The 13,087-nt window shown below is 39.8% G+C and overlaps 1 protein-coding gene across 7 annotated transcripts in view; it reads left to right on the plus strand.

The window, feature by feature from the left end:
- The first annotated feature begins 7,088 nt into the window (after positions 1–7,088).
- LOC108246382 (VPS10 domain-containing receptor SorCS1) overlaps positions 7,089–13,087 on the plus strand; it is a 157,380-nt gene continuing 151,381 nt past the window's right edge. For 4 of the 7 annotated variants that reach the window (XR_005233000.1, XR_003040055.2, XM_025010031.2 and 1 more), the window contains exon 1: positions 7,091–7,916. Coding sequence is in view for 5 of the 7 variants with exons in the window: in XM_025010031.2 (XP_024865799.1) it covers positions 7,290–7,916 (627 nt within the window). In the remaining 2 variants the exon portion in view is untranslated. Of the gene's footprint in view, positions 7,917–13,087 lie in introns of all 7 variants that reach the window. The other 3 variants (XM_037974889.1, XM_017433895.3, XM_037974890.1) reach the window with 2 other exon arrangements.

Genomic DNA, 13,087 nt, shown 5'->3' on the forward strand with positions numbered 1-13,087 from the left:
TTGGGACACAGCTTGAGATGTAATTCAGGAACTAGAAATAGAAGCCTGACAAACCACTGACTCATTTTTTTTGTCCTCCAGAAAGAGTGGCTTTGATTCACAGTGCAGCCTGTGTCACAGAAATTATTTTTATGGATAGATGGTTTTGTAATTAATGGTAAGTTGAGACACAAACACGGCAGGAAGTGTTAAAAATGGAAAGCTTCTCAGCTCAGCAAACTGACTGCTCCTGACCCCGTCTCTGCTCTCTGATGTGTCTGAATACAAATCAGGTGGATGATCCTTTTTATCTCAAGTAACTCTCCATTTGAGTCAAAAACAGAAACTGGAAGAGATTCATTTAATGAATCCATCCCACCTTTTTGCTACTTTTAACTTTTTTTTGTCAATTTTTTCTTATGTGTGCTCAACAAGAACAACACAATATTTGCTTTTAAATTTATTAGGCTTTTTTCTGTTCTGCTTAGAGTGCAAATATTCCAGCTCAGTAAAGCACTCTAAATGTGATGCATTAATTAATTACTGTGGGTAAAAGCTTTTTCTGTTTTCCAGGTTTAAGCCATTAGAGCCTCGCCAATGTTCTCGTTTTTAGGGTCAGTTGTGTCTCAGCATTCACCTCACCAATCTGTAGGCACTTGTGTCAAACTCAAGACCTGAGATTGGACCAAGTTTTTCATTTTGACCCTCCATGCATCTGAGTCTGACACCCCTGACCTTCAGTTTCACGCTCCTGTCCAAAAGGTGGTGATAATATGCTGGTTTCAAGAGAAAATATGGGATTTCTCAGCCTAAATTTAGGGAGTTGTTATAACTCAAAATAAAAAAAGGTCAAAAGAACCCGTTCCCTCAGTTTAAGAAACTGTGAGCATGAACATTAATGTTTCTGTGTTTGGTTTGGTTTCCAGTCTGGATGGAGAAACAGAAACAAATGACAGCAGAAGTGAGACGAGATGCAAACTGCAACATCAGGATATAATACTCCATAAAACTAACAGCATCAGACGTGTGTGATTCCAACAGTTACATTAAAAACAGGCATGTCTTCTGTTACTTTATTGATGGCTCCGAAAGACTCGTTTGTTTGGTTTCAAATGAGTCTGCAGTTTATTTCTACTTTTCTGCAGTTAATAAGAAGTGATGATTGTAGTTTTAAAGGTTTGATGGCTTGTTTCATTTAGACTCTCTGTTGAGTAAGGAAAGCTCTCCATGTTGAAGGAAACTTGTTCCCTTTTGGTAAAAATCAAGAGAAAACCCCAGGACTGGCAGAAATCTGCAGAAGAAGACAAAGCGAGCTGCAGCTGATGGAAAGAGGAACATGAGGAGGAAAGAGGGAATAAACCCGAGCATCGGCTCATCAGTCAGAGCCCGAGCCTGTCGGGCTGCAGGTGGAAACTGGCACACTGGCATTAATTAATGTTCCTGCTGCTGACCGAAGCAACAGGGTGAATACAGAGCTACTCTGGAGCTCTCAGACATTCAGATGCCAACATTTGTTTCAGTGTGTGAAGGATAAAAAAACAACAACAACAACAACAACAACAACACTCGTATACAGACTGAATAAACATTTATGAGCAGTTTTCAGTCTGGATGTGGGAGGATCCAGAAGTAACTGATTTGTGGACCTCAGGGAAGTTCAGATAAATAAGTTGGTGACTCTTAAAAACAACCAGTAACAGTTTAAACTGAATTCAAGAAGCCAAACTGTCCCTGTCATGTTGGGTGGAGAAAGAGGCGAACCAGAGCGCAGACTCATGGCAAGAACTAAAAGAAAACTAATTTATTCAAAATAAAAGAACAAAACAAAGGGCTGACGTGGCAGCAAAACTAAACATAACAGAATCCAGAAGTGAAACACGAGCAAACATGGGAGACAAGACGAGCAGAGCAACCAGACAGCACGTTGGCGTGACGATGAACCAGCAGCGAGCGGAGGAGATGACCGGGTTTTAAAGACAGAGGGTAATTAGGTGATGTGGGCACAGGTGAGAGATAACGAGGAGCAGGTGGAGATGGGCGAGGCAAGAAAACAACAGACTGACTGAGGAGAAGTGAATACTGACAGACACAGAGAACAAAACCACATGAAAACAACAAAAGAGACAACAAATCCAAACCCAAAAAGGGACCAGGAACAACACTAAATACACAAAGAAACATACAAAACTGGATCCTGACAGTCTCTGCCTTCCCTGGTTCAGAACTGAAGCTGGATCTGGTTTCATGAAAGCTGCCATGTTGCATTTTTGGAACCAGAGTCTGCTTACTAAGAATATGGGTCTTTAAGTCCTGCCTACTTCAGAGTGTCACATGGCTTTTTTTTAGGCATAAAATAACTAATTACAACTAAATGTGTTGGAAAAATTAACATTTGAGCATACAGGAACAATATAAGAACTACAGGAATCAACAAAAATGAACACCTTAAAAACTTTATCTGAGGTGCATTTTTAAAATTTTACCAACATCAGTGTCCCGTTAGTTTCTGTGTAGAGAGCAAGATTTCGAACTTGTGACCAGAACCAGCCGACAGGTGAGGTTAGTCAGGCTCTGTCTTTAACTTCCAGCTTTAAATCAAAGGTCTATCAGTTTAAATACAGTCTATAGTAAAAGTGTGATGTGAGAATGTCTTGTCTTTCCTGTCAGAAGGCGAGCTGCTGCGTTTTTAATCAGCTTCACAACTGATGTAAACCAACATACAAAGAGTTACAGTTATTCAAACAAGATGTAATAAAGGCACGTATCACTGGGCCTTAATGTTACTGAGTCAGAAACATCTTAGCAACTGAGCTAATTTGTTTCTCTAATTTAAACCCAGTTTTAACAGACTGATAGCACTGTCATAACCACTTTCCAGATTAGATTGTCCAGATAAAATCCGTCTCTTTTGCTTTGATTCACATAAAGAAAGTTTGTCTCATGGATGTTTGAACATCTCAAACTGTTCAGTAAAGTTTGACTTTCAGCTGAAACAGAAAAATAAATCTGGAGATCATCAGCAAAACAGAAAAGCCATTCTTTGTTTTCTGAAAATGAAAACAGAAACAGATAAAAGTGAATCATGAAGGAAGACAGAAAAGAAACAGAATAACTCCAGCATGAACAGAACCATTTAAAGGTTTTACTTTTAATCCCAACAGGAGCCCAGATGAGAAACTGGAAGCGAGTTTGAGTTTCATTTGTGTATGAAAACTGCAATAAAAATTAAGGTTAGTTTCAAAAAGCTTTAAATCCAAATAAAATAAATGTTTCTGATGTTAAATGATTCCAACAGCCTTGGGGAATCAGGGAGGGGACAGATAGTTTTGGCTCCAAGACAAAAGCTTGTTTTTTTTGTTAATTCATGCAAATTGCTGCTCTTATTTAGGAACTGATATCATTTTACAAACCATCAGTCTTTACTTTGAGTTTATGTATGATATACACAAATTAAAACTGTTCTGAAAGAGCTTGATTGGTTTTAATTTGCAAAGACTGAGAAGCCACAACTTCTTTTTTGTTGTTGTTATCAAAGCATATTTTCCCTGCAGCATCCCTCCTCGTTGTGTATTCATGGCTGGACGAGATGCACACAAATCAGACGCCTCAGGTCTGCATATTGCCTTCTTCAACATCCTCCAGAATCCATTTTTGCTATTGGCAGGTCATTGATTCTGCGTGAATGGATGGCAAGTCCAGACATGTACAGGAAATGATACATGTGAAATGTGAAATGTTTAACAGCGAGGACACACACACACACACACACGAGCAGTGTGGACTCTGTCCATCACAGCAGCATAAATCAGAGAAATGTGTCTGCTTAATGTTGTGCACTGTGTAAACAGGAAGCACTTCTCATCTGCGGTGTTTCTGGTTGGACGTGTCTGAGGATGATCAGTGTTGAAACAAGAAGGGAGGATAATTGAAAGAGTCATTTTATCCGCAGGATCTATAAAAACAGAGCAGGGGGATCTAAATATGGAACAGTCTGACTGTAAGCCTTTGGAAATAAAGTCTGCATTTTCCTTCTATATATATATGTCACATTATGTCCATCACATAATCACATTAAAGTGTGTAGATCAACGTTGGCATCGTACTTTAATTTGTTTCTCTCCTCTACTTTCAGGATTTTGCTCCAGAACTGCAATGAAAAGGAAAAAAAGTTTTAATATTTTGTTTTTAGATAAAAAACAAACCCTTAAAGACTTTTTGTACTAATTTAATTTACTTTGTGTGAATACTGACTCAGCATTTGAAGCCTTTTGATCATTTTAACCAATGTTTTATTGTCTTTTGCTTCTAGTTAGCTAGCTTTTTGCTACTTCTAGTTTTTATCTAAGCAGCTGCAATTGATGGGTATATTTTTGCTTTTAGTAGTTTTAAACTTTAGCTAGCATTTGACTCTTTTTTTGCAATTTTTAACTTTTAGCTAGTGTTTTCCTACTATTAAAGAGCATTTTGCTGCTTGTAGATAGCGTTTTGCAACGTTTTTCTTTTAGTTAACGTTCTGCTTGTTAATAACTTAAATAACTCAGTTCCAGCTTCTTCAGCAAATTTCAACAGTCATTTAGTTTTTGACACATTTTATGTCAAAAAAAGAAATCCAGTTTCTCCAATTTTTAATTATTATTTGCCTTGAAACTTTACCTAAAATCTATCCTAGGTTTAAAATGATAACAATCCAGTAAAAAGCAAATATCAGATATACTCAGATTGAACATATTGATGATAAAACAGGAGGGGGTGGGCTCTCATGTGAAGTTAAAAGTATCGATGGATTGATATCAGTGACACTGGTTCTGGGTTTATTTGGTACTTGGTCGACTTTTACAGTATCTCTCTCCACTAATGGAAGGTTTGGTCCATCAATAAAATTCCTGTCACTTAAATGCTTTTAGGCTTTGTTTTTTATTAATCATCCATCTGCAGCCAGGTTTGACGACCTGAAGCTGCGGCTCATGGAGGTAAATGACTCGTCAGAAATATTAGAGAGTATATTAGTGCAAAATAAGATGTTTCAGACTCATCTGATGAACTGATGGTAGTGTCTCCCTCTGCAGCACTGCTCCTCAGTCAGACCGAGGAAATCAGTTCTCTTCCTTTCATGTCTGGGTTTAGTATTTCTAACAGGGCATCAAACCGGACCAATGAAATCCTAAAGTCGATCAGGATAAATCTGCAGCTCTTTTATCAGCTCGTGAAACTCACTTTATTTTCAGTGCCTTCTCAGGATTGAATGGTCCCAGTCTTTTCTGTTCTTCTTTTGTTTTACTGCCAAGAAGTAAAAGAATTATAAAGTTCTCACTGCCTGATGACTCCATTTGGACTTTTGTTGTGAAAACAGTTAAAAAAAAATACATCCTGGGAAAAAAATAACAAACAAAAAACCCCTTTCTGTTAAAAACTGTTTAAATGTTTTTATTAATGGCGAAAATTTGAAAATAAGAGACCATGAGTTATTCCAAATGTGTCTGCTGGTTAAAAAAATAAAACATGAATTTAACTAAAAACTGTTAACAGTTTGGCTAAAAGTGTAAAATGATCAAATATTTGTCTTGAACTGAGCAGCCAAGTAAAAAAACCAGCTGCTCCAAACTTTCTTCAAATCTTCCCGATAATTTGGAGGAATAACATCTTCTGCAAATTCATAAAAGACTAGATATAAGCTGAAAGTAGCAGAACTGTAGCTAAAAGGCTAGTTAAGAGCAGAAAGTAGCGAAAGGCTAAAACTGATGATAAAGACTCCATTCAGTGACCTTCTGATGATTCCAGGTGATTAACTCTGGTTATAAATGTGATATAAGGAGCAAAGCTGAGTTGTTATCACCACAGATGGGTCATTATCAAAACATAACTGTCATAAAACACAAGTGTTCATATTCATCACAGGATGCAACACAACAGGAAAAAGGAGGGGGTGGGGGGGTCCTCATTTACTGCAGCTCAGGAAGCATTTTAGAATTTGTTAATCTTTAATCTTAATTTGTTGCAGCCTGGAGAGAGACTTTTAGGTGAAATTAATCACCACTTCAGGCTCAATCTGCCCATTTCCCTCCCTCATGGCACCTTGTTCTGCTGCAGGAAGCAGCCAGCTGTTGCACAAGTTGGGGGCCATTTGTGCCCCCCCCCCCTCTCTTTGGCTACTAGCTGCTCATCAGCTGTAACCTGCAGTGATTAGACATGCAGAGCTGCGATCACTGAGATGAACTTTTATTGTTACCACCAGTTCCTCTGCACCACAGAGGCTCCTGATGTCCGTTTGCTCGGACTCCTCTCTGCTGCTCTGCTGCAAAGTCATCTTTACTGGGCTCCAAACACTCAGACTGAGATTCATCTGAGGAAAATATCATTATCACCCACCAACGAACGCTAAAGAGGGATTATGTTTATGCCTTTATTTCTGTGTGGTTGTTTGTTTTAACTATAAGCAAAATAACTCATGAACCACAAGAAGGATTTTAATGAAAGTCTCAGAAAGTAATCGTAGGATCTACATCTACATCTTTGGAGTCACTCCAATTCAAGATGACCACAGCCAAGCAACATTAGCTCCAACTCTGTCAGTTTTACAGACATGAGGCTAAAAGTTGATGTGGGAGTAGCTGAGAGTCATCCTCAGCACATCCTTTGAGCTCTAACCACTCCACCAACATCTCCCATCACATGAGATTTCATAACATCATTTAAAAGCTTTGACTGAAACAACTACAGCTTCATCATTTTTTATCCAAAGACAGTTTTCATTTGAAACTCTGAGGTGAAAAGCTGCGGGTTATATGATTTCTTCAAGGAATACTAAACCTCTAATTCAACACTTTATTGATGTTCAGTCTCTGCCGCAGCAGATAATTAGAAACATATTAATCTGTCCGAACGACTAAACATGTGTTAGATCTAAACAGATAAAATGATCCATTTTAATTAGTTTAACTGACAGATTTGATTTCCTCTGAGGTCAAAAAGCTGCAACAGCAGAGATGAATAAATAATTAGAAAACTGCCAGAAATAGACTCTAAAAACATGTCTGTGAGGAGAAAATAGAGCAGCACAAAGGAAGGAAAGGGAGCTTTATTTAAAGCTGAACATATGGTGGAAAATAAAGACACTCTGAACATTGTTCCGTCTCAGCTCCTCCCCCCGCGCGCGCGGGGCTTCATTTCATCAAACCCTTCAACTTGGACCACTTGGGCTCAGACGCACTTTTTGTTCCACAGCATCCGGGCAGCGCAGCATCTCCTCTTCCACATCCCAGCTCCCATTCCCGGGAAGGACTTTCAGGATCCGGATCAGAGCCCCAGCCGTGATGCAGAGGGAGCTCAGCTTCTGCCCGAAGTGGCTCCGTACGCTTTGGGTTCTTTTCCTCATCATGTCCTGCTTGTTTCCCGCCGCCGAGGCTGAGATAACTTGCAGGTCTTGCCAGCCTGGAAATAAGTGGCGCGCACGGGAATTACTGCTCAGATTCGACACGAGCGGGCCCGGGACGGGGCTGCACGGACAAGTTTTGGGGGACGGAGACCGGACAGGGAGCACCGAGACTCCGCGGCTCCCCTGCGCGCCTCAGTCCGCTGCACGCGCTTCGGATCGGCCGGAGTCTGCCCGGATGAAACGGAGTACAGACCTCCTGCGCGCGCCAGGTGGACACCATGAGGACCAGCTTGGCAAAATAAAAGTTTCTCGTGACAAGCTCAGGGATGCTCTGACATCTCTGCGCGCCAGGAGGAGCAGCCCCAGCGACGGAGAGCAGAATCCGAGCCCGGCAGAGGCGGCGGGGCGCAGGGCCGCGCGCTCCGAGCTGCGCTGGAGCGGAGAGGAGCGCAGAGCCGCGGGTCCGAGGCACGAGGAGCCCAAAGTCAACAGCTCCACGTTCGCCCTGACCGGAGACTCGTCCCACAACCAGGCCATGGTGCACTGGTCCGGACAGAACAGCAGCGTAAGTCTTCCATCAGGGGCCTCAGAAGTCTAACTGCTTTGATTAAATTCTGCTCAGTCACATCTGTTCTCACCACAACCAGATTCTGGGTTTGATCCCTTTAACTGCACATCTGATTTAAGAAGGCTCCTCAACTCCGTAAAAGCTGTTATTTGTTGGGTTGTAACGAGACAGAGACGTTCAGGAGAGTAAGAGTCAGAGATTTGGAGTTGATCCCTGCAGCTCCTTCAGGCTGAGCAGAGGATGAAGCTGTTCAGGGAGCAGATCTGACCAGGGGGCAGGATTTTACAGGCATTCTGCAGGTTGTGGGAGAGGTGAAGCTTTGCTGTTTTATCCTCCTCCTTCTGCCGTGAGGATGGAGGATTAGGGCTGCTATTAGGACTTCTTTTTAAGTTTTAAGATTAAAGTGTTATTATTATTAAAGTGTTCTTATTAGGTTCACTGTTTAAGGCAGCCATACTGTTTTTAACTTTCCATTACTATTTTCACTTGTTCTGCAATGTTACTGTATTTATTAACTTTAATATGACTTTATTGGTCATTTCATACTTTTATGTGAGTTTTTACATGAAAACTAGACTACTGAGCAGACAGATACTGTGGGTCTTTTTACCGCAATGTCTTTCCATTTTTCTACTTTGTTCCTGTAAACCGATTTACAGTAGAAAGGACTTTATGGTGGAGAACGCACATTTCCTCACATCCACTCATTTTTCTGTCACCTTGCTGCGTGCTTTACAGTAATCCTAAAATCGTTTACAGCGCTATGATTATTGGATCCGAGGGTTTGGCGGCACATTCATAGGAAGCAATATTTTCAGTGTGCACAGCAGGGGTGGGGTGTGACGGGCAGAGTTAATTGTTGCAGGAAAACTTTACTTTTACACTTAATTTCATGCATTCAGGTTATCTGTCTGTGCTTATAAACACAACCAGAGTTCTGTTCGTGGCGTGGTTTGGTAGCTTCAGCACGGAGGTCATGTTTTCTGCAGGGTTGGTTTGTTTGGTTTTTTCCTCAGATTAATTAAAAACTAATGAAGAGATTTTGATGAAATTTTAAGGAATTGTTGAGGATGTCACAAGAAACAACTGATAGCATTTTGCTGGTGATCTGGATCTCAATGTTATCAGTGTTACCAAGACCATGGTGGAGGTTTGTGCTCAGATGAGACCCGGAGATGCAAACTTACACCAGGAACTCAAGAAAACAAAAAGGCTGACCTGGCAGCAAAAATACAAACACTAAGAAACAAAAATGACAAAGAATGCACAAAGAAAAAGGCAGAGAATATACCAGTATGAAGGACTGAATGAAAGCCTGGAGCAGAAGGAGGTGAAGGCAGGAGGAGGCAGGGGGGACTAATGAGGATGAGGAGCAAGTGTGAGATGAAGGCTGGAGCAGAACTGATGAGGGAAAGACATCATAACTGTAGGAGACACTGAGAAAACATAACTGAATATCAAATCACAAGAAAAAACACAAACACTGGACACATGGAGACAGAACACAACAACAACTAATAACAACCTAAAAACATCAGATTGCAACTTTATTTCCCCCTGAATCAATAAACTGAATTTCCCTTTTCACTTTTCATTTTAAAAATTATTCTTTTTTGTATTTGATATTAAACTGTCTCAACAAAACATACATCATGTTCAATGAAGTGAACAGATGACCTCAGTCAATATTTTTTGAAAAAAATAAATAAATTCAATGCATTTTTCAGGTTATTTTTTGTCAGATTTGTCAGTTTGAGTTGTGGAGGACTAAAGTTGTTCTTCAGGGTAAAACAGGACAATCAGGACATGAAACCTTTGGGATTCCAGAGGAGTATGTGTGAACTCAGAGACTGAAGCTCTGTGAAGAGCTTTTTGAATTTTAGCTTTGGACAAGACAGACAGGAATTTTGCATTTGTATCCTTTTGGTCCTTAAAAGCATAGACAATTTTATATTTGTAAAATAATCAAACGTTTTGCACAATTTCACTTATAAAATATTTACTGCAGGATCTGAAAACAACTTACTGATTATTGTAATGACAATATTTTTATATACTGCACACATGAGTTTATTAAAAGAGAAGCAAACAGCTGGACTGAATACTGAGCCTTGTGGAGCACCTTTTGTAACAGATGAAGCCATTAATCAGCTTTTTAAGACATTAAAAACACCCAGGGTAATAACCAAACTCAAATTTATTTAATAAGTAATTAACCCTGGGAGATGGAACCTGCAGAAGCACATTTCAAACCCATAGATCTGTAGAAAAAACTGGGAACTGGTTTTTCTCTGCAGACATAATTAGGATTCAAGGCGATGAAATGAGTAAAATCAGTTCAGTGTTACAGCGATAACAGTTAGCCTTGTCTGTGAGAAAAACAACAAACACAATCAAACACATGTTGTCAGCTCCTGTAACCTTTGACCCCTTTGATTTTACTGTAATTACCCCCCCAGATGTACCTGACAAACAGTCGAGATGAGGGGTGAAACATCCTGAATGTCTGAAACAGTTCTGAGGATTTTCTTCCTCTCATTATATTTGTTTTCTCCGCCTGCACACTTAAAACAAAACAGTTTTATTTAGCTGCTGTGTTTGATTTAGACACGCAAACAGACTTGTTTGAGAAGGAAATAATTTGCTCCTGTTTCTTCAGCCAATTTATTTGGAGGCATGACAGAATAAAAAAGATTCCACATGAAATATGTAGAGTTGTTGCTGTAATCAGTGAACAGACGTGCTCCGTCTTCACAATCCAAGCTGCTGTAGAAATAAATCAGCGTGTCAACAATGAGCTACGGAGATAAAGAGAGGGATACAGATAAGGGCGCCGGTGCTCTTAATATTTAACCTCCAACCATTCCACGTCACAGGAAGCCCGAAAGCCGGCTCGGATTGAACCTTGTTGTTGTGACTCATGAAAAATTAATGGCTGTGTAGCACGAACAGATAACAACGTAAGCATTGTGAGTGTAAAAACACACACTGAGCAGCTGGATGGAGTGTTCAGATTTAAGTAAACGATAAGAAAACAGCTTTTTAACAGGATGCAGGCTGACTTCTTATCAGGTTGTTTGATTTCGTGTTCGTGTTTTAGTTGAAATATGAGTGGAACAGTTGGTTAGCGCTGTTGCCTCGCAGCGAGAAGGTTGCAGGTTTGAGTCCCAGCTGAGCCCTGTCAGAGTTCAGAAAAATGAGGGTTAGGTTAATGGTGAGCGGTCCAGGATGCTCCCTGCCTCTCAGCTCATGTTTGCTGGAGACCAGCTTCTGCTGACCCTCAGGATCAAGCAGGTATAGATAAGTTTGTTGTCTTCATGTGTTATCTCACTGGTTTTCATGAAGTAGTCTCCAGGATGTTTGCTGAGTTTTCATTTACCTTGCGGAGCTGCAAAGACATGCCGTCCTGCTGCTCGAGTTTGAAACATGTTAAAGAAACATGAGCAACAAATTTTCTCTCAAAGTAGAACTGTGGTTATAAGTTTTATGGCTGATGTTCTCTAAAACTCAAACTGAGCCTTTTCTTCATTCCGGGGTTTACTTTATAATTAAAAAGTGCATCAGTTCTGAACGTACCACAGCTGGTGTACTTCACAAAATTATTAACTAAAAAAAAACACAATTATAAGCAACAGCCTGGCAGGCAGAACTAAACCAAAATGACATGGCTCTGACAGATGATAAAAGAAACTAAACACTGAAACTGGGAGTGGTGACAACAGCTGGACTGACAGGAGAGAGAATAACCCGTGTGTGAGACACAGCAGAGTCAGGGAGCTGAGGCTAGTAACACAAAAACACACAAAAAAAACCTGCCAGACCAGAAAAGTAACAGAAAACACAAAAACCAAGAACTAAAAAAACACAGAACTAAGGGAAATCCAAACAGACAGAATTAGTTACAGGAACACTAAAACTGTGATTCACACCACAACACTATTTTTATTTTTTTTTTGCATATTTTCTCGCAAAATTGATTCAAATTTGAGTCACCAACGGGTCTGCAGTAGTCACAGGCCAGTGAGGCAGTACCTTCAGGTTTATGTAATAAAACCTGAATCACAGTTACCAAGCAGCTCTTCCTACATGTAATGGATGAGAGAAACACGAGCGATTAAACAGATAACTGCTCACTTCCTGTTCCTGACAGAAGAAATGGTTACAGGTAAAGAGCACTCGCCTTCCTCAGAGCGAGTTGTGGCATATTGCTCAGCTGGGTGTAAGACATGCACAGGGACCACGTTATTTACATGATGAAATGTCAGGCATCGGGTCTGTCACTCACATGGATTTGGGCTGACATATTGTCTGCCGGTCCAAGAAGAACTGGGAAATTTACGCTGAAACAAATCCAATAAAAGTGATTAGAAGCAGGAAAATGTGAAAACGATACTCTGTGGCAACACCGCGGTGTCTTGATTTTTTATGCAGGGACACAAATGTAACATATCAAAGATCCTGTCACTGATTAACGAGGAGTCGATCACATGAAGCCCTCTGAAGGGATGTGAGAAACTCGCTCACATATGCTGTCTCAGTCACAGTCTCACACCGTGAGGGAATCTATATTTGCATCTCCATAGCCATGGCAACACCCAGGTTTTTTATTTTTTTTACTTTATTCACAATATTCACCTTTCTATCAAAGTCTCATCATCTTTCTCAATGTCATGTGGAGCAAATTTACAAACTACTTATCTAAAACAAGTGAATCAGGATTACTTAGAGCAGACACACATTACTGTAAATCAAAAAGAGAATCCAGTTTTTGAAGTCTAGTCGTGGCAGAAAATATGCAATATATAATAAGTTGCTCCATATCTCCAACAGTGTATTGTAGTGTCACAAGTGATGGATAAAAACTGTTATAGAAACTTATTCATACCTGGTGCCAACAAGAATATTAAAACATGCAATTCCTTATTATTAATATTTGTAAACCTAAGCAAGTCTGGTAATACAGGTGCTGGTCATAAAATTAAAATATCATGAAAAAGTAGATTGATTTCAGTAATTCTGTTTAAAAAGTGAAACTTGTATATTATATTCATACATTACATACAAACTCATATATTTCAAATGTTTATTTCGTTTAATTTTGATGATTACAAATGACAACAAATGAAAATCTCAAATTCATCATATCAGAAAATTAGAATCTTGTGAAA

Source organism: Kryptolebias marmoratus, linkage group LG3 (assembly GCF_001649575.2).
Source record: "Kryptolebias marmoratus isolate JLee-2015 linkage group LG3, ASM164957v2, whole genome shotgun sequence".
Lineage (NCBI taxonomy): Eukaryota > Metazoa > Chordata > Actinopteri > Cyprinodontiformes > Rivulidae > Kryptolebias > Kryptolebias marmoratus.